Genomic DNA, 22,681 nt, shown 5'->3' with positions numbered 1-22,681 from the left:
ATATTTGTATATCATGTTTTTATGTTTATTTTCGGCTAGGAGTCTCGATTTGTAATCTAACTAGCTGCCCCTAAAATAAAGACGGTTAATTATGTCACTCGCAGGGGCAGAAGTTAGGATATCGAGACCCTAGCCACATATTTGTATCAGATTGCGGGGAATCAGACCCTGTCAAATCCTCTAAAACTCATGTCACCCTTTTTCTCAGTATGTAGGACCTTTCCCTGTATCATTTCTACATTAAATAAGATACGGGGAAGAGGCCTACATACTCCCTTTACATGTAAAACTCATCTCGAGGGAGTTATTTTATCTTATAAGCATACGTGTAAAAACAATATCTGAAATTGTCCAGCCAATAGGAGAGCGTGCTACGGCGTAAGCCGGGAAAGTCCGACCCCTTCTCGCTCTCCCTTGCGGCTTATGTATGCTGTCTCGTACCGTGCCCGACTGCGGCACGGTACAAATTACTTGATAGAACCTCTGTATTTTTATTGAATAAAGTGTGTATAGTGTATAACCAAGACTGCGTTTTTATTATATCTACGCCCTCTCCGCCTCTGATGTCGCCGCCTGCCCTTCTGAAGAAGAAAACTGAAGCCTGAAGAAAGCTATCACCCGATAGCCGGTCAAATAGCAGCTCCAAGCCACCTCCTATCTACAGTTCAACTGTATGCACGGCGAGGTGTCGTGTATATAGTTGTGGTCCTTCGTTTCACCGGATCGGAGCTGCTATACGGACGCCACATCCCAGTGGAAGATGACGCCTTCACTTCGCTCTGGAAAAGGCTCCGCCGAGAAAACCTCTGATGTCACCCCCCCTGCCGACGTCGTATCCACGGTGACGGGTACCGAGGCGTCGTCACAGGAGGTTTCCGAGGAGGACACCGTCGAACTTCTGCAGGCTGAAGTTGCGAAACTGCGCGCCGCCCTGAGGCGCTCTGAGAAGACACCGACCGCACCTGGACCCCCAATGGAATCTCCTAGGGCAGATGCGGGCCCCAGCGGACGAGCTGGGGTGGCAGAGAGACAAACCGGAGACTGGGTACGCCGCTCTTCGGACCCGATCGCGCAGATGGCTGCGGCGATCACCGAGATGGCCACCGCGCTACGTGGAGGATCAACGGGGAGCCCACGATCACACGATGGCGACGATGGAAAAATGGAGGCGCTGTTGGCGCGCCAATCTACGGCAAAGGAATTGCCCGCCTTCGAAGGAGACCCACTGGAATGGCCTGCCTTCAAGGCCCAATATACGAGGTCTACGGAAGTCTGCCGGCTGACGACGCCGGAAAACCTGCTCCGACTACAACGTGCGCTGAAAGGGGCCGCCAAGGAGGCGGTTTCCTCCCTGATGGTGGATCCTCAGAATACGGACCTCATCATGGAAACCCTGGAACTGCAGTTCGGCCACGAGGAGATTGTGACGGCGCACATGCTGGAGAAAGCGCGCCGCCTACCCGCCATAGTGGAGAGCCCCAACTCAACCGGGATAGTTGAGTTATCCGTGGCCCTGAGGAACATGGTCGCCACTCTGGAGCGGACAAGGAACTCGAGCTGCCTATCATCACCGCAGCTACTGAACGAGATGGTGGCCAAGATCCCGCTAGCGATGCGGGCTCTGTGGTGGTACACCTTACCGAGGGACAGAGACGAACGCGCCACCGTGAAGGAATTTTCTTGCTGGCTTAGCGAGATCGCTCAGACGTCAATGAGCGCCGGTGGAATGGACGCGGGGTCGTTTTTTCCCAAAAAGAAAACAAAGAACAATGTGTATACAGTGTCCGCGCCAACCGAGACAAGGGACGAGTGCGGAGTGTGCAATCGCCCGCACAAAAGTGAAAAGTGTCGCGAGTTTTTAGCGAAATCGGTAGCGGGCCGATGGGAAATTGTTCGCGAAAAGGGTTTATGTTTCTCGTGTCTGAGGCATAAACATTTAGCCGGTAAATGCCCGGCGGCTAAGAAGTGCGGTATAGAAGAGTGTCGCCATACGCATCATAGGACACTACATGGACAGCGACGAGAAGGCCGCGATAATGTAGTGATGAGCACCTGCGAAAAAGTTCAACCGGTATTGCTCAAAGTGATAAAAGTGAACGTGACCGGCCCCAATGACGGTGCCGACGTTTACGCCCTGTTAGACGAGGGCTCCAATGTGACTTTAATAGACTCCGAACTGGCGGACAGTGTCGGTGCGCCCGGACGAGTGCGCGGGATAACGATTCATGGTGCGAGTGATATGTGTTCCGAGGATAAGGCGTCGCGACGCGTCACAGTGACTATTCGTGGGCCAAGTGGGAATGGATACCCGCTCGTCGGGAACACAATGACGAGTCTAAATCTCCCGCGCCAGTGCATTCCGGAGGGAAACGGTATGAAAGAAGTGCTACCGAAAATATTAATTGGGCAGGACAACGCTCATTTAATCGTGACTAGGAAAGTCAACGAGAAAGGGAGATATTTACGCTCTCTGACGTCGCTGGGATGGATCACGCACGGATGCGTGAATCATAAGCAGAACAAAGCCAGCAAAACACTCACACTGACGAGTGCTAGCGTAGAGGATCGCATGGACGAGTTAATGCGCCTCAATTACGCGGTGGACGCTATGGGCGTCAAACCTAGGCCACGTGTTAACAGCACAGACACGCGCGCTATGGAAATTCTACAGAAAACCACCAGACCAACGCCAACCGGTCAGTGGGAGACGGGTCTTCTATGGAAAGAAGACAACATATGGTTACCGGACAATCGACAGTGCGCAGTAAACAGACTGAAATCTGTCGAGAACAAGATGGCCAAGGACCCGAGCTACAAGGCGGCATATTGCGCGAAAATTAAGGAGTACATCGAGAAGGATTACGCCCGGGAAGTTACGCCGATAGAGATCGCTCGTTTCCCGCGGAAGTGGTACTTAGCCCATTTCGGCGTAGTAAATGTGAACAAGCCGGGAAAGCTGCGAGTCGTCTTCGACGCGGCCAGCCGATGCCGTGGAGTTTCGTTGAACGACAAACTACTCACCGGCCCTGACATGCTGACCTCGCTATGGGGTAACATATTACGCTTCAGAGAAGGCCGCATAGCGCTTGCGGCGGACATAAAAGATATGTTTCTACGGATAAAGATCCGCCCCGCCGATCAAGGAGCTCAGATGTTTTTGTGGAGGGAGCGACCCGACGCCGAGATTAAAACAATGGTGATGACCTCGATGACCTTTGGCGCCGCGTGCTCACCGACAAGTGCGCAATATGTGAAAAATAAGTTAGCCTGTGTAAACGCGAGTGAATTTCCGGAGGCGGCGCGCGCAGTGGAAAACAATTTTTATATGGACGATTATCTTGCCGCGGTGGATACTACGGAACAAGCTATTCAGTTAAGAGATCAAACAAGTGAAATATTAAGACGGGGAGGATTCCAATTGACGAATTGGTCCTCAAATGACGGTGAAGTGCTACGTACCACCGCGGATAATTTGCGCGCCACGGACGCTCGCGAGATAATAGTGAACGGTAGTGAGTACTTGGAGCGAGTACTCGGTGTTAAATGGGACCCAGTCAGTGATCGATTTGTGTTTCAATTTAATAAGACAATAGCGTTAAGCGCACATGAGTGGCCCACTAAAAGACAATTACTGAGCGCGGTAATGAGCATATTCGATCCGCTCGGTTTTCTAGGGTGTGTTACGGTACGCCCGAAAATATTATTACAAGCAGTATGGCGATCGGGAATAGGATGGGATGACGTCATCCTGCCGACCCATCAAGAAAAATGGGCCGAATGGAGAGCCTGTGTGGAGCGCACAGAGAGCTCTATACCCCGGCGGTGTATAGAAAATCGCACCAGTCGGGTGGAACTACACGTATTCTGCGATGCCTCCGAACTGGCGGGGTGCGCAGTAGCGTATTTTGTGGAAAAGACGGACCGTAATAGACATGTACGGTTCGTGGGCAGTAAAGTTAAAGTTAGCCCCTTGCGAGCTCTATCAATACCTCGACTGGAGCTGCAAGCGGCGCTAATGGCCGTGAGACTGGCAGACACCATCAAGCGGGAGAGTGACGTCACTGTGGGGAGGACAGTCTATTGGACGGACTCGGCGACAGTACTGTGCTGGGTACGAAACGACAGCCGTGCGTTCTCGCCGTTCGTGGCCCATCGCCTCGGGGAGATAGATGAGTTATCTCACCCGAAAGAGTGGCGGTGGGTTCCGACTAAGATGAATCCCGCGGATGCTGCCACCAGGGACCTCAACGCGCCTGATCTTACACCTCAGGGAGCCTGGTTCGGGGGACCGGCCTTCCTGACTGGGGAGGAGGGCGAATGGCCGCATCACAAGGGACGCGGCCTGCAGCCCGACATCGCCGTCATGGAAGCAAAGCGCGCCGAACGCATAGTCACCGCGTTACAAGCGGCGCTGCCAGACGCCGCACGGTTTAGCTCGTGGAGACGGCTTATACGTGCCACGGCATGGTGCCTGCGGTTTGTGAATCGATGCCGCCGTGCCGCACCAGAATGCGTGGGAAAATACCTAACCGCAAAGGAGTGTATAGCCGCTGAGCGATTGTGGATCAGGCGAACGCAAAACGACGCCTTTGGCAGCGACATAACAGCCCTAAAACGGGGGGAGTCGCTACCCAGAGGCAGCCGCCTGCATGCCCTCACGCCCCGGCTAGACGACACCGGACTGGTGAGGATGGGAACGCGGTTATACGCGGCCAGCGGCGTACGGGAAAATATTGGATTCCCGATAATATTAGACGCCGCGCAGCTGTACGTACAACTGATGCTGAGACACCGGCATGAGATGTGCTATCACGGAAGCACTGAGAGGACTATGGCAGATGTGCGTCAAGATTTCTACGTGATGAGAATACGCACAAAGCTTCGATGGATTGTAGCTAACTGCCAGAAGTGTAAGAACGATCGTGCGCGACCGCAACCGCCTTTGATGGGACGTCTTCCGCCGGCGAGATTGGCACATCACATGCGCGCCTTCACGCATTGCGGAGTGGATCTGTTTGGACCGCTACACGTGACCATGGGACGGCGCAAAGAGAAGAGGTACGGGGCCTTGTTTACGTGTCTCACAACCAGGGCCGTACACATTGAGTTGGTGACGTCACTGAGCACCGACTCGACGATCCAAGCCATCCGGCGGATGGCCGCCAGAAGAGGACACCCGTCTGTCTTGTACTCTGACAACGGGACAAATTTTCGCGGGGCCGATAAAGAGATGGCCGCTGCCTTCCGAGACGTAGCCGAGGACAAGAAAGTGCTAGATGAAATGAGCACTATGAAGATTGAGTGGAAGTTTATCCCTCCTTCATCCCCGCACATGGGAGGGGCATGGGAACGATTAGTTCGTTCCATTAAGAGGGCGCTGTTTGCTATACTGAGAGAGCAAGCGCCTAGAGAAGAGACGTTACGGACGGCGCTAGCCGAGGCTGAATTCTCGGTCAACAGCCGTCCGCTGACGCACGTGACAGTAGACCCTCGTGACGGAGCTCCTTTAACTCCGAATCACTTTTTAATTGGGTCATCCGGGGGCATGCCTTGCCTCGCGGATTACAGCGAAGCGCCGGAGAACGTGTGTTTGCGCAAACAATGGCGCATAGCCCAGAAGATGGCGGATGCTTTCTGGCGCCGATGGATGCGCGAGTACCTGCCAGGCCTGGGCGGACGTCAGAAATGGCGCATCGCGGCCACTCCCCTGCAAGTTGGAGACGTGGTAGTGATCACCGATCCCGCGATGCCACGGAACCAATGGCCACGGGGAGTCGTCACGGGAACCATGCCCGGGAAGGACGGCCAGGTGCGAGCCGTCAGGGTGCGGACCTCCACGGGCGAGTACACAAGACCCACGGTCAAGATCGCGGTCCTGCTACGCCCCACTGATGACAGCGCCCGGAAGACAGCGCCACGCGGCGGCGAGGCCCGATGCGGGACCAGCAGGTGCCGACTGCGCGACACCGGGGGGAGTGTATCGGACATCGCCGCGCGTGCGATAATACAACGTACAACACGGCCTGTGACGCGGCGAACGAGCGCCAAACGTTAGGCACCGACACCAAGCCGAGCGGCCCTTTTGCGGGCGCCCAGGCGGAGATGGTAGCTGCACGGGGAAAATGGACGGAATGACCGCGGAGAGACGGTCGAACCCCCGGCCACGACTGAAGCTTCCCGAGTGGCCGCTAGGGCGACGAATGGCGCTCGGACGAGAGTGTGCGGTGCCAGTGTTTTTAGGTTAATATTTGTATATCATGTTTTTATGTTTATTTTCGGCTAGGAGTCTCGATTTGTAATCTAACTAGCTGCCCCTAAAATAAAGACGGTTAATTATGTCACTCGCAGGGGCAGAAGTTAGGATATCGAGACCCTAGCCACATATTTGTATCAGATTGCGGGGAATCAGACCCTGTCAAATCCTCTAAAACTCATGTCACCCTTTTTCTCAGTATGTAGGACCTTTCCCTGTATCATTTCTACATTAAATAAGATACGGGGAAGAGGCCTACATACTCCCTTTACATGTAAAACTCATCTCGAGGGAGTTATTTTATCTTATAAGCATACGTGTAAAAACAATATCTGAAATTGTCCAGCCAATAGGAGAGCGTGCTACGGCGTAAGCCGGGAAAGTCCGACCCCTTCTCGCTCTCCCTTGCGGCTTATGTATGCTGTCTCGTACCGTGCCCGACTGCGGCACGGTACAAATTACTTGATAGAACCTCTGTATTTTTATTGAATAAAGTGTGTATAGTGTATAACCAAGACTGCGTTTTTATTATATCTACGCCCTCTCCGCCTCTGATGTCGCCGCCTGCCCTTCTGAAGAAGAAAACTGAAGCCTGAAGAAAGCTATCACCCGATAGCCGGTCAAATAGCAGCTCCAAGCCACCTCCTATCTACAGTTCAACTGTATGCACGGCGAGGTGTCGTGTATAACAGTATTATAGTAAAAAAAAAAATATTTTTTATAGCGTTAACTTTTTTTATGACTATTTGGGTAAATTTATACAAAAAATCGCTAAACAAACAAGTTCATCTCAAAATCAATTTCTTTTCAAAAAAGCGAGTCCAGAAACTTTTCAGTGAGACAGGTTTATTTTACACACATTTAATAATCAATAGAAATCGCGATCCTTGTTCCATTATTGTCCTTTCAACCCTGAAGAATATAGTCAAACTGCATTTCTACGGAGTTCTAGGAAAGACTATAATGAGTCGAGGATTGACAGCCGCTGGGTTTGCTGAGACCTACCATAAGGAGGTATTTTTTCAGTTCTTTTTTTTCATTTTGAAGATCTTCCATGTTTATAACGGTTTTCTGAAGATTATCGAACAATCTTGTAATTTAAAGTTGTTGCAACAGAGAGGGAAAACATTTTTGAGAAGGGAATATGATCATAAGCCCTGTAAATGCCTAGACTCCCATATTCTCTTTTCAAAAATGTTTTCCCTCTCTGTTGCAACAAGTTTAAATATGAACAGCTCTCTAGGGAGAGAATCCAGCCAGTCTGCGAGCATTTGGACATACTCAAAACATTGTTAAATCTTGTAATTGTTCATTTTATCTTCTATTCATTTACACATCTGATAGAAATAAGTTGTTAGTCCCAAAAAATGTGGGATAAGTTAAAAATATGTGAATGTCTGTATGTGACAACTAATTTTACTAAAAATTTAATCTTTACGCATAACTGTTAATTAATAGTTTCATCACCGAATTTCTATGTTTAACATAAAATGTGTTTTTAGCTATCAACAGTCCGGCAGTTAATTAGTATTATATCTCTGTGTATTTTTCCAATTTCTCTGCAAGTATTTCGTGTCTTATCTGCAGATTGTGTTATCATTGATAAATACATTATTAATTGTATTTCTAAACTTTGAACACATAAAATGTAACAAAGTGAAGTGGTTAACAGAATGGAGAGAAGAGTTGCCGTAGTTACTGGCGCCAATAAGGGCATCGGGTTCGGTATTGTGAAGGGTTTGTGCGAGAGATTCCAAGGCGATGTTTACCTGACGTCGAGGGACATATCCAGAGGAGAAAACGCAGTGAAAGAACTTAACGAATCCGGATTGCATCCTTTATATCACCAGTTAGATATAACGGACCAACAGAGCGTAATTAAATTTAGAGATTACATAAAAGAAAAACATGGAGGTATAGACATTCTTGTAAATAACGCTGCCGTAGCATTTTTCAACGATTCTGTGCCCCTCGCTACTCACTCAGAAACGACGATGCGGGTAAACTATTACGCGTTACTCTCAGTTTGTGATATATTACTACCCGTGATCAGACCAAATGGCAGAGTCGTCAATCTTACAAGCTCTTTAGGGCATCTGTCGAGGGTGCGCAACCCGTCTCTGAGGAAACTCTTTGCAGCCAAAGATCTGACCGTCGCCGATCTGTCTAACTTAGCAGAACGGTATATGATTGCGGTGAGAGAAGGGAAAGTAGACGAAGAAGGGTGGGGAAAGAGCGCTTATATCATCTCCAAAGTTGCCGTGAGTGCTTTGTCATTTATACAAAGCAAACAATACTCTAATATTTCCGTCAACTGCGTACATCCTGGATTTGTGAATACGCAAATGACTTCGTTTCAGGGACACATGACAGTGGAAAGAGGGGCTGAGGCCCCGTTGTACCTGGCGTTAGATGCGCCGCAAGATCTTAACGGTGTTTTTATGTGGCATGATAAAACCATAGTCGATTGGTACGGCGCATTTCCTGGCTATTTCTAGGGGAAACATTTTTTTTATGCAAAAAAATACATTGTGAATCTTAATATTTTTTTACAAATAAGATTTTTTTAAATGACCTGTGTTTATTTTATTCTTGATATGACGATATTTACACATTTACAGATGTCAGATCATCAAACCTTCCAAGCGGACATCTTTCTGCTGTCCTTGTTAATTATAATTAATGCAACAATAAGTTATTAATATGACAATTACCCCCCATGCATTGATAAGGAGTATATGAGGAAAAAACATTTCTAAATAATAACATCTATTCATTAACTATTTATAAAAATCACAACTTATTAAAAACTAATCTATGAAGAAGCCTGTATAAACTTGGCCATTATTTTTTCCTTCGGAACGCCTCTCATCTTAAAGTTGATGGGAGGCATATGCTCTTCGGTTCCAAAGAATATTTTCAATCCTTCTCTGGCTGCCATTTCCTTGGCAGTTTTAATGTTTTCTCCAAACCCTAAAACAAAAAACATGTGTTGATAAAAGATTTAATCATTGTATCAAAATATAAAATAAATATTTATCACAATGAGAAAGTTCAGTGGATTTTTTTATTTGTTTTATTTTTTGAAAAGTTTTACGATTTTTTAATTACTCCATGCGTGACGTCACTAGTTCTCTTCGGTGAGTTGTCCTGCTTGGTGGGTTTGCTTCCCGGGAACCGGAAATCTATTCCAAAACTCTGTAACTGGTAGATTTAGAAGAACTTGTGATGTCAGTTAAAAAAAATATTTTTATGAAAATCATTTTCCTTAATTTTTTCATGTATTTTTAAGTAACTTTGCAGGACAATTCAATGCTCTAATTTTTATTGCGAGTAAAAAAACGTTTTTTAAATCTAATTCCTATTCACCTACCATACTTGAAGTCTCGGGTTCGATTCCTAGGAAGGTGGACCTGAAATATCGACTTAAAAGGTGGTTTTACGCTGCCATGTTTCATTGTTCCTGGACTGACTCCTAAATATAACGGATGATCTATATTTACTGCATTTGGTGTACTGACAGTGTGCCCCATGCACCACAAGCTGTGGATAGGAACATGATGAGTTAAAATAAAAGGAATATAACAAAATCTGATATTTATACTTTAATGATTAATTAATTTTAATGTAGAACAACGACGGATGAGTGAAAAATGCAACAGTGCACACGTCAGCGATAGGGTCTCCTGAAGGCGTCTGGTGATGTCCACATGCTGCACTCGGGAGCGGATGTGGGAAAAGGGAAGACAAATAATATATACAGATTAGATCAATATTACCTGCACAAAATAGTTCCTTATCGATGTATATGCCGACTCTGTAACATGCCAAGACGGTGTTTTTGGCGCTTTCTCCAATTAACCTCAATTCGGGTTCATTCTTTCCGGACTTCTTCAAAAGATCTTGTAACATCTCCATGGGATTTTCTATCGGCCAGTACTCGTTGACGTCCTTTTGATTGAGCAACGTAATAACAAAATCCCGCACAAAATGCGCCCCACTTTCAGCTCCGGAAGAGCGGATCAAGGCTGCAACAACAGCCTTGAAAGTATTTTGCAGGACATCCTCTGTCACGGGATACTCCTGGAAAACAAATCCTTGTTAGTTTTAATGCGGTTGAACATTGGATTTTCATATTAAAATGTCACAATAAATATATTTTGAATTGAAGATTGTTTCATTGACAACGAGGAAGTTTAGCCATTGTGAAACTTCTCTAAAATATACCCAAAAAACTTTATATTAAATATATGTACATCTGTTGTCAATATTAACAACAACAATCTATCACGCTCCAAAGAGGTAGGCAGAGAGGACAAAGCGCCATATCACTCTGTCTTTGCATACAGACCTCACTTCCTTTACATTCATAAATCTTCTCATGCACGCGTGTCGATTATTCTAACTTTTGACACTTCCATCTTCAAATATTTGTTGTATTTTATTTTCTTTATTTATTCATATTTTTTCTATTATAAACTATAATAAATAATGTAACGTACGCGTTACCACGATGAAAGTTTCGCCGGTTCGTCACCCGCGTCTGCCGCAGTCAAGCTTCCCGGCGTAAGTGGGAAGCCGCCCTCCCAGACAGAGCCAAAGACAAAGTCGGAAGGTAGGAGCACAGCTGCGCCGACCGCAAGTCAACCTCAATAGCCCTGAAAAGGACTTTCCACCCGGTCCAAGTGGTGCAGAGAGGCGAAGGCAGTCAGCAGGCAGAGCGGAGCGAAGAGCGAAGTGCAGGAAGGCGAACAGGACGGAGAACGGAATAAAACACGTGTGAACTGTTCAGAGTTAGGAACTCAACTGATTTAATATTTCCATTTGACCGCCTTATAAAGCGGTGCGCGTCGGGCTCCGTGAGTCGGCCATCCCACCCGCGCCGGCTGCCTCGGAGTGGTGGGGGTAATCTTTCCCCGCCACTCGCTACATGCCGCCGGCCGCAGGTGGCGTAAATACGGGCGCTCAATGCCCGTACGGGCCATTTCGTCGGCAGCCGCGACGCGCGCAACATGACATTTACATAATATATTTTTATACATTTTATTCATTTTAACCTAGCTATTTTTCCCCGGTAATACTGAGGCCAGGCTCGAAAGTGACCATTTTATCTTTATTGAGAGCCCAGCCATCAGTTCTATACATTTACCGGGGATCCTTTCTAATTATTGTATTATTTTAATTTATTCGATTTTACGCGTCCGGAACACTCCCCCCGTGCAGCTAGTCTGTACTATTTTCCTGCTGGGCGCGTTGTTCCTCTTCCTTCATTAGTACGGCGATCTTCACCGCTGGTCTGGTGTAGGTGCCGTTGGTGGTCCGCACCTCGACGACTCGTACTTGTCCGTCAGCTGCTGGTTCTGCACGGGTGACTCTGCCGCGAGGCCAAGAATTCCGCGGCAGATTTGGGTCCATGATGAGCGCGAGGTCCCCGACCTGTATTGGAGGCGCGGGCTCGCGCCATTTCTTCCTGTGCGCCAAGGTGGGAAGGTACTCCTTCAGCCATCGGCGCCAAAACATGTCGGCCATTTTCTGGGCGATCCTCCATTGCTTATGAAGGCAGGCCCCTTCTTCCTTTTTGTTATAATATGCCAGAGTTGGCTGTGTATTGGCTGACCCGAGCAAGAAGTGGTTCGGGGTCAGCGGTGCTTCGTCGTTGGGCTTGGTTGACACATGCGTGAGCGGGTGATTGTTCACGGTGTACTCTGCTTCAGCCAATATGGTTTTGAGGGTCTCCTCTCTTGGAGCCTGCTCGTTGAGGGTTGCGTGGAGGGCTCGTTTTACAGATCTCACGAGTCTTTCCCACGCTCCCCCCATATGAGGTGATGAGGGCGGAATGAATTTCCACTCAATTTTGCGAACTGTAAGTTCGGCGAGCATTCTGGGGTCCGCCAGGAGCTCGTCTACGGCCTGTTTCAGCTCTTTGTCCGCTCCCCTGAAGTTGGTAGCGTTGTCCGAGTATAACGCGTGTGGGCAGCCTCTGCGGGCGGCCATCCTTCTTATGGCCATTATGGCGGAGTCGCTTTCGAGGGACGACGCTAGCTCCAGGTGGATCGCGCGTGTGGTGAGGCAGGTGAACAGTGCCCCATAGCGCTTTTCTTTTCTTCGGCCGTTGGTGATCATCATCGGCCCGAAGAAGTCAAGCCCGCAGTGCGTGAACGGCGGCGTCCTGAAGGCCAGTCGGGCCTCAGGCAGTTGCCCCATCAGCGGGGGTTGGGGCCGGCTGCGCAGCATTTTACACAGCGGGCACCATCGTGTTATCTTCCTCACAGCCCCGCGGAGTCGCAGGATGAGGTAGCTGGCTCTCAGGTCGGCGATCGTCCTCTCGACTCCCGGGTGGCCACCCTTCCGGTGGCTGTGCGTGATCAGCAGCCGGGTGTATGGGCAGGTCCCGTCCATGATAGGCGGCGCGCTGCAGTCCTCTGCGAAGCTCTGTGCCGCTTGGATGCGCGTTCCCATCCGGATGACTCCCTCTTTGTCTAAGAAGGGTGCCGCTGCATGGAGGCGGCTGTGCGGCGGGATAGGCGCCTTTCGTCTCAGGAGCTCCAGCTCTTCTCCGAAAGCCGTCTCCTGGGACCGCTTCAGCAGCATGATTTCTGCGGCCCGTGTTTCTGAGGCGTGAAGTTCAAAGGTCCCCCCTGGGGACGGTAGGGACTCGTGGCGGCGGCATCGTGCGATGAATCGCAGCACCCATGCCGTCGCCCTGACGAGTCGGGTCCACGACGAGAAGCGCTGCACCTGGGGTAGGGCCTCCGTCCGTCTGATGTGGCCCACGAAGTGGCGGGGTTGTTTCCGCTCCAGCGTCTTCTCGTCCGGTTGTTGTAGTAACTTCTTCTCTTTCGGCCAGTCGGCTTCCCCTTTTCTCAGGAAGCCGGGGCCTCCGAACCATAGTCCCGACCTCGCAAGGTCGGGTGGGCCCTTGTCGCGGGTCCCTATGTCGGCTGGGTTGTCCTTGGTGGGGACCCATTTCCAGTCCCGTACGTCTGTGAGCTCGTCAATCTCGCCCAGCCTGTTTGCGACGAACGTGCTGTACCGCAGTGGGTCGGTTCGCAGCCAACACAGGACCGTGCTCGAGTCCGTCCAGAACACGGTTTGGGTGATGAGAGCTCGACTCTCTTTTTTTATGGTGGCGGCCATCCTTGCCGCTAGTAGCGCTGCCTGGAGTTCTAGTCTAGGCACTGACAGAGGCTTTAGGGGGGCCACCTTGCACTTCGCCATTGCGAAACTTGTGGTGTCGGCCCCCACAAAGTATGCCACTGTGCAGCATGCCTGCTCTGACGCGTCGCAGAACACGTGCAGTGTCACGGGTTCTTTCTGCCCTTGCAGCGAGCATCTCGGTATTGTACAGCCGTTCGCTGCCAGCAGGTCGCGCCATTCCAACCACTTTTCGGCGTGGTCCGGTTGCAGCGGTTGGTCCCAACCTGTGTTTGTCCTCCAGATGGCTTGCAGCAATATCTTCGCCCGTATCGTGAGGCACGCAATGAAGCCTACTGGGTCGAAGATACTCATGGCGGCGCTCAACATGCCGCGCTTGGTGGGTCGCTCCGGGATGGCTGAACTTTCGGCTCCGTGCCGAAATATAAATAGGTCGCTCTTGGGATCCCATACGATCCCGAGGACCCGCTCCGTCATTACTTCTTCCCCTATGGTGACTGCTGTATTGGCCCGGTCGTCGGCCTTTACTTCTTCCAGGACATCTGGTTTGTTTGAAGCCCACCCGGTGAGCCGGAACCCGCCATTGCCGAGTACGAGGGTAACATCTCGTACCAGGCTTGCAGCTGTTTCTTCGCTGTCTGTGGCGTCTAGGTAGTCATCCATGTACATATTGTGCTCGATCGCCTCTGCTGCGGCGGGAAATTCTTTCGCGTGTGCTCGTGCGACTGTGTTTCGCACGAATTGCGCGCTGCTGGGTGAGCACTTCGCTCCAAACATCATGGACGCGAAGACAAACGTGTCGGGCTCCTGCCCGTCCTGCGTCCGCCATAGGAACCGCTGCGATTGCTGGTCGGCTTCCCGGATTCTTATCCGCAGGAACATCTCCCGTATGTCGGCCGCGATGGCTACTCGTCCCTCTCTGAAGCGGATCACGTTTCCGAGGAGGGATGAAAGCAGGTCAGGTCCCGTCAGTAGATGGTCGTTCAACGCCGTCCTCTGGAACTGGGCGGCGGCGTCGAACACGACCCTTATCTTGCCAGGCTTGTTGGGGTTTGTCACCGCGAAGTGGGGCAGGTACCATTTGCGCGAATGGTGGGCGTCTACCTCCTCGCGGCTTAGTTTGACGGCGTATCCCTTTTCAATGTAGTCCGCCATCTTGGCGCGATATGCGATCGCCAGTATCGGATCCTTCCGTAGTTTATTTTCCAGGGAGTGCAGCCGCTTCATGGCTGCTTGCCGGTTGCAGGGCAAAGAATCTCCGTCTTTCGCCCACAGTAAACCGGTCTCCCATCGTCCGGATGGTAGTTGTGTGGTTGAGCTGCTCATGAGCTCCGCCGCTCGCACATCTGCGGCGCGGCAACGTTCCAGGGTGGTTACACCTAGCGAGTCAACGGCGAAGCTCTTCTTTACCAGTTCCGCTAAGTCCCTTTCACCCTGGCCGTCTGGGGGTAATTCAAAGGCGGGGTGCACAGCCCCGCCGTAGGTGACGGCTCCTAGGGCCGTCTCGATGGTTAGCCGCCCGTCCTCTTGTAGGACTGGCGGGCCTGTAGATACCATTAGGGTGGCGTAATCAAGACCGATTAACATCTTCGGCTTGATGCCTGGCCCGTGTGTCTTGGTGCTCTTTCGGTTGCGGTGCGGCAGATCCATGACCCGCACCGTCTGTGCCTGGACACCAAATTCTTTGTTTCCTTTAACGAGGATTACGGATACACGCTGTGATTGTAGCGTGTCCGTGTTCCCACTGGCACCGATGAGTCTCAACTCCTCGCAGGCCCCGGTGGCGCCCACTGCACGGGCGACATCCTCCTCGAGGAGAGTTACCGATGAACCCTCGTCTAGTAGTGCGTGGATCTCCATTGACCCACGCGGGCCCTTCAAGGTTACTGGCACTACCTTGAAGGTCACTGGGACTTCCGTTCGCCTTGTCAATAAGACTTGCTCGTTCGGCGTACTGTCCACTCTCTCGCGGTGTAGCGACCGATGATGCCGCCCGTGGCACTCGTCGCACTTCGCCGCTTCACAGGTGGTCGTTTTGTGTCCCGGTTCCAGGCATCCGTAGCACACGAACTTGGCACGCACAATTGTCCACCTCTCCTCTACCGTTTTCCGGAGAAACTTCCGGCATTGTCCGAATGCGTGTCCACTCATGTCGCAGAACAGGCATTTTTTGTCCTGAGTGAGAAACACGTGCCTTTCTTGGGTACGCCTTTTCTCCACTCGGGCGGGTTCCGTGCTGATCCCGATGCAACCCGCATTCGGTATTGCACCGGTCAGTCTCGCTAGCCACAGTGCCAGATCCCTGGGGGTAGCTTTCCTCACGGTATCCGCTCGTGACATAATCCACATCATCCTCTCGACTCGTGGCAGCTTCTGAGTCATCTCGGACAGAAGCTTCGGGGAGGAGAGGTGGCTTCCATCGAGGCCCTCTACGGTCGATACGACGTTTCTTATCGCGACCGCGTAGTCCGTCAGGGCCTCCAGGGATGCGTTGTCGGCCAGTTTAGGGAGTTTTCTTATCCGCTCCAGTACTCTGTCCACGACGATCTCCGGGTGTCCAAAGGCGGCCTCTAACATCTTCACAATGTCCGGCACATTTCGGGGATCTACCAGCAAAGACGACACTGTGGCCTTGGCCCGTCCTGTGAGGGCTCGTTGCAGACGGAGAATGTTCTCCGCGTTTGTAAGGGAGCACATCTGTGTCGATTGATCAAATTGCGCCTTAAATATTCGCCATTCTAGCGGGTCGCCGGAGAATTGCGGTAGATCCCTAGCGCCGGTTTGCCTCGCCATGAACGTGTGCCACTCCGGCGGCTGTCTGTATTTCGTCACAGGCTCGCCGGTGGCACCCGGCGGCATGTATTCCGTGGGTAGCCCCTCTTGTACCCACGCGCTCACCGGGTCACGAAACTCGTAGCCCCCCAGTGGTATAGTACGTGCCGCTACGGGCTCGCCTGGCCCGGCGGCGTAGCGTACGTCGGCGTCCTCCCTTCGGCTGTGTGCAGGTGGCGCCTCATTGTCCCGATGCCGCTCATTGTAGCGGCCTTGTAAATGTGCGTTTGTCGCTCCGGCGTAGGCCGGCTCAGCGGCGTAGCGTGTGTTGGCGGGCTCCTTCATCCTGGAGTCCGTCTCTGCGACCGGGTGCCTCCGTGGCACCCCGTCTCTCACCCGGCCGCTGTCGTAGTGGCTCGGCGGAAATGTGTACGCCGCTCCGGTGTCCTCCGGATCAGCGGCGTAGCGTGTGTTGGCGGCCTCCTTCGTCCTGGAGTCCGCCTCTGCGACCGGGTGCCTCCGTGGCACCCCGTCTCTCACCCGGCCGCTGTCGTAGTGGCTCGGCGGAAGTGTGTACGCCGCTCCGGTGTCCTCCGGATCAGCGGCGTAGCGTGCGGTGGCGGCCTCCCTTGCTCTGAAGGCTGCTTCCGTGTCGGCGACAGGGCGCTTCCATGCGGCCCCGTCTCTCACCCGGCCGCTGTCGTAGTGGCTCGGTGGATGGATGTACGCCGCTCCGGTGTCCTCCGGATCAGCGGCGTAGCGTGTGGTGTGGCGTGCGGCGGCGGCCTCCCTTGTGCTGAAGGCTGCTTCCGCGTCGGTGACAGGGCGCTTCCAAGCGGCCCCGTCTCTCGCCCGGCTGCTGTCGTAGTGGCTCGGCTGCTGGATGTACGCCGCTCCGGTATCCTCCGGATCAGCGGCGTAGCGTGCGGCGTGGCGTGCGGCGGCAGCCTCCCTCGTACTGAGGGCTGCGTCGGTCCTAGACGCGTCTGACGTCAGCGGCAGCGGCTTGTGAGCCGGTTCCGACGTCCCGTGCGATGTGAGGTCCCTCTCGATGGTGGGCGTGAGGGGGGTTGCCATGTCTCGTCTGGCGTCCTCTCTCGCGTTGGCGGCCTTCAGCGCGGCGATGATCTCGTTGAGGCTGCTCACCTGCCTCTCGTGATGCGCCTCGCGTTCCTCCATCTGTCGGCGAAATGTCGCCGATGAGATGGACCGCTCCGAGGGTGCGGATCCCTCGTCCGAGTCCTTTTGTTCCTCCAGAAGTCCTTGATGAGGCTCCTCCTGGCAGTCGTGTGAAGGCCCTGGCTGGGGCTCCTCCTGATGTGCTCGTACAGACCCCGGTTGGGGCTCCTGAAGCTCCTCTTCGTGCTCCGTGCCGGCGTCTCGACGCGTTCCCGAACGCGTCGACACAGGCGATCTGTTGACCGGCATGCTGTAGGTGTGTTGTAGACTGGAGACCACTGGCGACGATCCTTAGCTCCGAAGGACCAAATGTAACGTACGCGTTACCACGATGAAAGTTTCGCCGGTTCGTCACCCGCGTCTGCCGCAGTCAAGCTTCCCGGCGTAAGTGGGAAGCCGCCCTCCCAGACAGAGCCAAAGACAAAGTCGGAAGGTAGGAGCACAGCTGCGCCGACCGCAAGTCAACCTCAATAGCCCTGAAAAGGACTTTCCACCCGGTCCAAGTGGTGCAGAGAGGCGAAGGCAGTCAGCAGGCAGAGCGGAGCGAAGAGCGAAGTGCAGGAAGGCGAACAGGACGGAGAACGGAATAAAACACGTGTGAACTGTTCAGAGTTAGGAACTCAACTGATTTAATATTTCCATTTGACCGCCTTATAAAGCGGTGCGCGTCGGGCTCCGTGAGTCGGCCATCCCACCCGCGCCGGCTGCCTCGGAGTGGTGGGGGTAATCTTTCCCCGCCACTCGCTACATGCCGCCGGCCGCAGGTGGCGTAAATACGGGCGCTCAATGCCCGTACGGGCCATTTCGTCGGCAGCCGCGACGCGCGCAACATGACATTTACATAATATATTTTTATACATTTTATTCATTTTAACCTAGCTATTTTTCCCCGGTAATACTGAGGCCAGGCTCGAAAGTGACCATTTTATCTTTATTGAGAGCCCAGCCATCAGTTCTATACATTTACCGGGGATCCTTTCTAATTATTGTATTATTTTAATTTATTCGATTTTACGCGTCCGGAACAAATAATAAAAATAATGTGACCTCACTGGGATTACCCGTGTCGACGACACCTAACAATATACTTTTAAAAAAAAAATTTAAATTTGAGAATAAACAAAGAAGACTTGATAAACAGAGGTAATTAACAAAATGTTCAGACAGTTTTAAACACTACGTATTTATGTTTATAGTTAATGTATGTACATCTATATTATTTTTATTACAAAACGCACAATGAAAGAACAAAAACATAACATAAGCCACTTGTGGAGCAGTTGATTCAATATTGGTTTGGGCGAATTTATGTTTATCGCGCCTTTCTCAGTCTTCCCAGATATCAGCGTCCATTCGCTCACATGTCCAAACTAAAGCGGATCTCTTTTTTTGATTTTGTCACAAATCATGAATGCCTGTTCAAAATAATATCTACAGATTTTATAGAGCAACTGTTTTTTGTCCAATTTAAAGAAGTTACACCATAAAATGTAATGTTTACACTGTTGTTATTCCTAATAAAACATTTTATTAAATACGAAGTATCGATGAAACATCTTAGTTAGCTTTACATATCTCTTAATTGACCAACGCGCACTTTCACCTCCGTAGGCTGATGCCTGAAGTTTAGGAGACTGAATTTTAATTTGATGTAAAACATTATTGATTTTGCTGCACTTTTAATAATACTGATGTTTTATGTAGATTTGATAAAACTCCTCAGTTTATCATTTCAATACAAAGTATCAAAAAACCTTTCCGAGCTTGAAGGTTAAAAAATTTGCAAGTTCCTGAGGGGCATACTAGGAATACCCCAGCTAAAATGCTATAAATATGACTTTAAAAAAACCATTATGATTGTCATGGTAGTGTTTATAAAACTGTTTCATAATATTTCTAGTTTTCTGCAAAATTGCGGATGCTGTATGACATTGCGATGCGTTCACCACGACACAGTGGACAGCGCTGATTTAATATCTAGTCTATCTAGATCTAATATAATATTGGTCTATATAAATTGGTTATGTTTTTTATGATTATTTTAGTTTATATTGTTTATTATGTTAATGATAACTAGGTTAATTACGTTTTTTTAAAAATTATTATTATTATAACTTTGTTAAATAACTAATTTAAGGCATGTTTCGCTTGGCACGGGACACTCCAGTGAGGGAACATTATTCTGTATAAAAAAATGAATACAAACAATGTAAAAGTATAAATAAATAAATATCGCGCCACCCGTTAGCGGGGATGTACTGCGGGGAATCGGGAGGGGGAATGTAAAGCACGAAATCCAGTTTTTTGTGATTACGGCTGGATATTTGCGCCCAAATGAGAGCCATGAAATGTGATATTTGCTTACAATATTTGAGTTTGTCCGAAATTACCTTTAAGGTATTCTCAATCCCTGTTGTAATTTGTTAAGTAATATTTGCTGTTTAGGCGAGGGAAAGCAAAGACAAATGTGAATTATTATTGAAAGAATCTGGTAGAAAAATATTTTAATACATTCTTAACATTAAGGGGTAGGATTATGTAAAAAGTGAAATCAATATGATGATTAACAAAAAAAATATTGAATAAATATGCTACCCGGGGGACATAGTCCATAATCGATGACACACACATGCTAAAACATTTCACCTGAAATAGTGTGATGACCGACGATGCAATGTCATCGTTTTCTATAGAATCCAATACAGCAAATTATGCAACTCTATCAGTGTTGCACATAAAATCGGGATTGTCATCCTGCAGTACATTCGCATCTTCCCTACCATGAAAATATGAACAACAAAGGAACGTGGCCTATAAAGAGATCACAGGGTGTGGCAACGCCGGTCAGTCAGTTCCAGCATGTAGTTCAAGCGCAGTTACGTCAACTCCTAATCGCTGATACCCTTGCGCTCCACAACAAAGTGTAATATATTAATTCAACATGCAATAAATCTTCATTAAACAACAACATCATCTCCTCTGTCCACCTCCAACTGGGACGGAATCACCACACTCGACAACCTAATCTTACACATATTTTTTGGTAAAACTAAACATAATTGTTAGCTAACCTGACATAGGACGAGGTCTCGGACTCCGAGGTGCGAGGCCACATTAGCCAGGAAATCAGGCTTCACCAGGTGGTCCCGGATGGCTGTAACGCCCTCCAGAGGGAACTTGGGGAGGGCACACTCCAGGTACGCCAGTATGTAGTCTCGTATGAACGACTCTCCTGAAAAGAATTTTTATGGAGGGAGGTCGGTACGGAGGTTGCAAATCTACCATTATCATTTATAAAAAAAAAGAAAGTGAGAGCAAAGAAACTGGTGATTATTTTTTTAAAACTGAGCAGATTAAAGTAAACAGCCTTTCGTTTAAGTCGATATCAATTTAAAATATTTTACTATGTTAGAGGAAATAAAATATTATTACTCCCGGGAATAAACATTTTCATATTGGGTGGGGACAGGAGAGTAAGGATATAGGTAGGGAGTGAATTGTTAATATCGGAGAGTTCAAATAGGAACTCAGAATAACAATCATTTATGGCATCCAACATAAACATGGTTCGTATATTCTTCTTCAAGCTACATAGCATGCAACCATTGCAGCAGTGTCCTACATAATAAGAGGTTATTTTAAACTTGTTCAGAATCACTTTGGAGAACCGAGGTTTTATAGTAACATTTGGTTTAAGATGGAAAAGATAAACTGTTGGCTCGAGAGGAGGTTAACCAATATTCTTACCATGCTTGAAATGGCATTTTCTTTATCATAACAAGATCATCTAATGTTAATACATAAAATTTCGCCATACTACAGGTAAAATTTTTCATTTTGAATATCAAAAATTGTCTGTGAAAAATCTGTCTGTGTCCAGGCGGATAATGAATAGAGTTCTGTGTGTGTGAAGTAGAACCGGAACCCCGGACGAGTGTTTTCGACTCGGTGGCTGCTTTAAGGTTCAGAACAAGGGAATCGACTAGAGATAAGTCTTTATTTTAAAAATTGTTTTCTTTTTTAAAGAATACCCCGCTAAGTCTCTATTGAGAGGCTTGTCAGCAGGCGGGAAAGAGGGGATATGGAAGGAGATTATAAAAAATTCACCACAACACCCAGACCAATTGAGAAAAAAATCTTTCCTGAATTTTTTCTTGCAACTGGCGGGAATCGAACCCGTGACGCCAGTTTCGGCGCCTGTCACTGCAACAAACTGCAATATTTCATTGTTCCTAGATTAGTGGCACATGAAACATGGGACTGACCACCTTACCCTCATGTAACAGATGATCGGAATACATTTGGTTTATGAATGCACCACTGGGCGCGGAAAGGGCGAAGAAATGATGATGATGATGATGACGTTAAAAATTACCTTCTTCAATAAGCTGGCGGTTGTCTTGTATTTGAATATCCGGATTTTCTATTCCCAAAGTTATCTGTTTCATTTCTTCCTGAATAATATAGGACCTGTGGGTGAACGCCTGTCTTAAAAGTTGTAGGTCAAAGTCTTCTTTAAGCCGTTTTCCGAAAGCAAACAACTCAGCGTCATAATTCCATTCTAAATAAGTATTTCTCGGATTTGGGAGTTTCGGAATAACTTGCTTAAATAGTTCTTTATCCTTTCGTATCTTGAGTTCTATGAGATAGGGTCTGACCCAACGATGAATTTGACATTCTGAAACATTTAAAACAAAAAATAAAACATATTTATTTACTAATACTGATTGTGGTTTTACCTAGTATTGTTTATAGGTTATGTGTTTTTATCGTGGAAAGATACACATAATACGATGCGAACAAAATATTGAATATGATATGTGCGAAAAATTTTCGTACCTTGAAGCCTTAAAGCTGATCTCAATTGGGTATTTAGGTTTAAAAGTCTACAAAATTTCGTCGGCATTGACATTTTACAAAAACAGTCGGTTCCAGAGATTATATTTTGTCTTCACGAAAAATATAGATAATCATAGACAACTAGCGATCTAAAAACACAGAGAAATAGAATAGACCAAATTACTACTCTGTGTAAAGTAGAGATGGGCATTTCGATTTTATATAAAAATAGAATAACAGTTACCGTTTCACAAGTAAAGCTGTTTCGTAGACGTTTAAAAAATAACAACCTAGTGCAGAGGGCGACCCTACACTAAACTGTTACGCTAATATGAAAGTTTTTTTCTGTAGAATTTTAGATAATTAAGAAACAAAATATTACTAATTTTCTAAAACATTTTTTTATTATTATTTAATGTATTTTATGGAATAAAATTAATATTTTATTAGTTTAAAACATTTATTAAATGCAAATAGAGACTT

The 22,681-nt window shown here is 48.8% G+C and overlaps 2 protein-coding genes and 1 pseudogene across 3 annotated transcripts; 2 read left to right on the top strand and 1 right to left on the bottom strand.

Moving 5' to 3' along the window:
- Positions 1–646: 646 nt before the first annotated feature.
- Positions 647–6,459, top strand: LOC148271823 (uncharacterized). Its single transcript, XM_088240885.1, has 3 exons — positions 647–3,050; positions 3,732–5,977; positions 6,349–6,459. The coding sequence occupies exons 1-3, from the start codon at positions 761–763 to the stop codon at positions 6,457–6,459; spliced, it is 4,647 nt and encodes a 1,548-aa protein (XP_088097011.1). The 5' UTR covers positions 647–760.
- A 1,341-nt stretch (positions 6,460–7,800) lies between these two features.
- LOC148271822 (carbonyl reductase [NADPH] 3 pseudogene) lies at positions 7,801–8,824 on the top strand (annotated as a pseudogene). Its single transcript, XR_015825013.1, has one exon. The product of XR_015825013.1 is annotated as a carbonyl reductase [NADPH] 3 pseudogene (transcript).
- Positions 8,825–9,005: 181 nt separating this feature from the next.
- mRpL44 (mitochondrial ribosomal protein L44) lies at positions 9,006–22,357 on the bottom strand. The gene is made up of 5 exons (XM_088240903.1): positions 22,199–22,357; positions 21,735–22,037; positions 20,431–20,591; positions 10,033–10,336; positions 9,006–9,226 (listed from the first exon to the last, which is right to left on the bottom strand). Exons 1-5 carry the CDS (start codon positions 22,269–22,271, stop codon positions 9,069–9,071), a joined length of 999 nt encoding a protein of 332 aa, XP_088097029.1. The 5' UTR covers positions 22,272–22,357; the 3' UTR covers positions 9,006–9,068.
- Between the last annotated feature and the right edge of the window lie 324 nt (positions 22,358–22,681).

The sequence above is a fragment of the Micrasema longulum genome, unplaced genomic scaffold, assembly GCF_059751315.1.
Source record: "Micrasema longulum isolate JH-2025_06_02 unplaced genomic scaffold, ASM5975131v1 h1tg002636l, whole genome shotgun sequence".
Lineage (NCBI taxonomy): Eukaryota > Metazoa > Arthropoda > Insecta > Trichoptera > Brachycentridae > Micrasema > Micrasema longulum.
This window is presented reverse-complemented; position numbering and strand designations above follow the sequence as displayed.

What these genes read in the sequence shown, in the direction of transcription:
- LOC148271823 (XM_088240885.1), top strand. Translation starts at nt 761, where the DNA reads ATGACGCCTTCACTTCGCTCTGGAAAAGGCTCCGCCGAGAAAACCTCT. An exon ending in CATGCTGACCTCGCTATGGG is followed by an intron (nt 3,051 to 3,731) that starts GTAACATATTAC and finishes GATCGGGAATAG; the next exon opens with GATGGGATGACGTCATCCTG. An exon ending in TGCGCGACACCGGGGGGAGT is followed by an intron (nt 5,978 to 6,348) that starts GTATCGGACATC and finishes TGTCACTCGCAG; the next exon opens with GGGCAGAAGTTAGGATATCG.
- mRpL44 (XM_088240903.1), bottom strand. Translation starts at nt 22,271, where the DNA reads ATGTCAATGCCGACGAAATTTTGTAGACTTTTAAACCTAAATACCCAA. An exon ending in ATCAGCTTTAAGGCTTCAAG is followed by an intron (nt 22,038 to 22,198) that starts GTACGAAAATTT and finishes TAAATGTTTCAG; the next exon opens with AATGTCAAATTCATCGTTGG. An exon ending in CCGCCAGCTTATTGAAGAAG is followed by an intron (nt 20,592 to 21,734) that starts GTAATTTTTAAC and finishes AATTCTTTTCAG; the next exon opens with GAGAGTCGTTCATACGAGAC.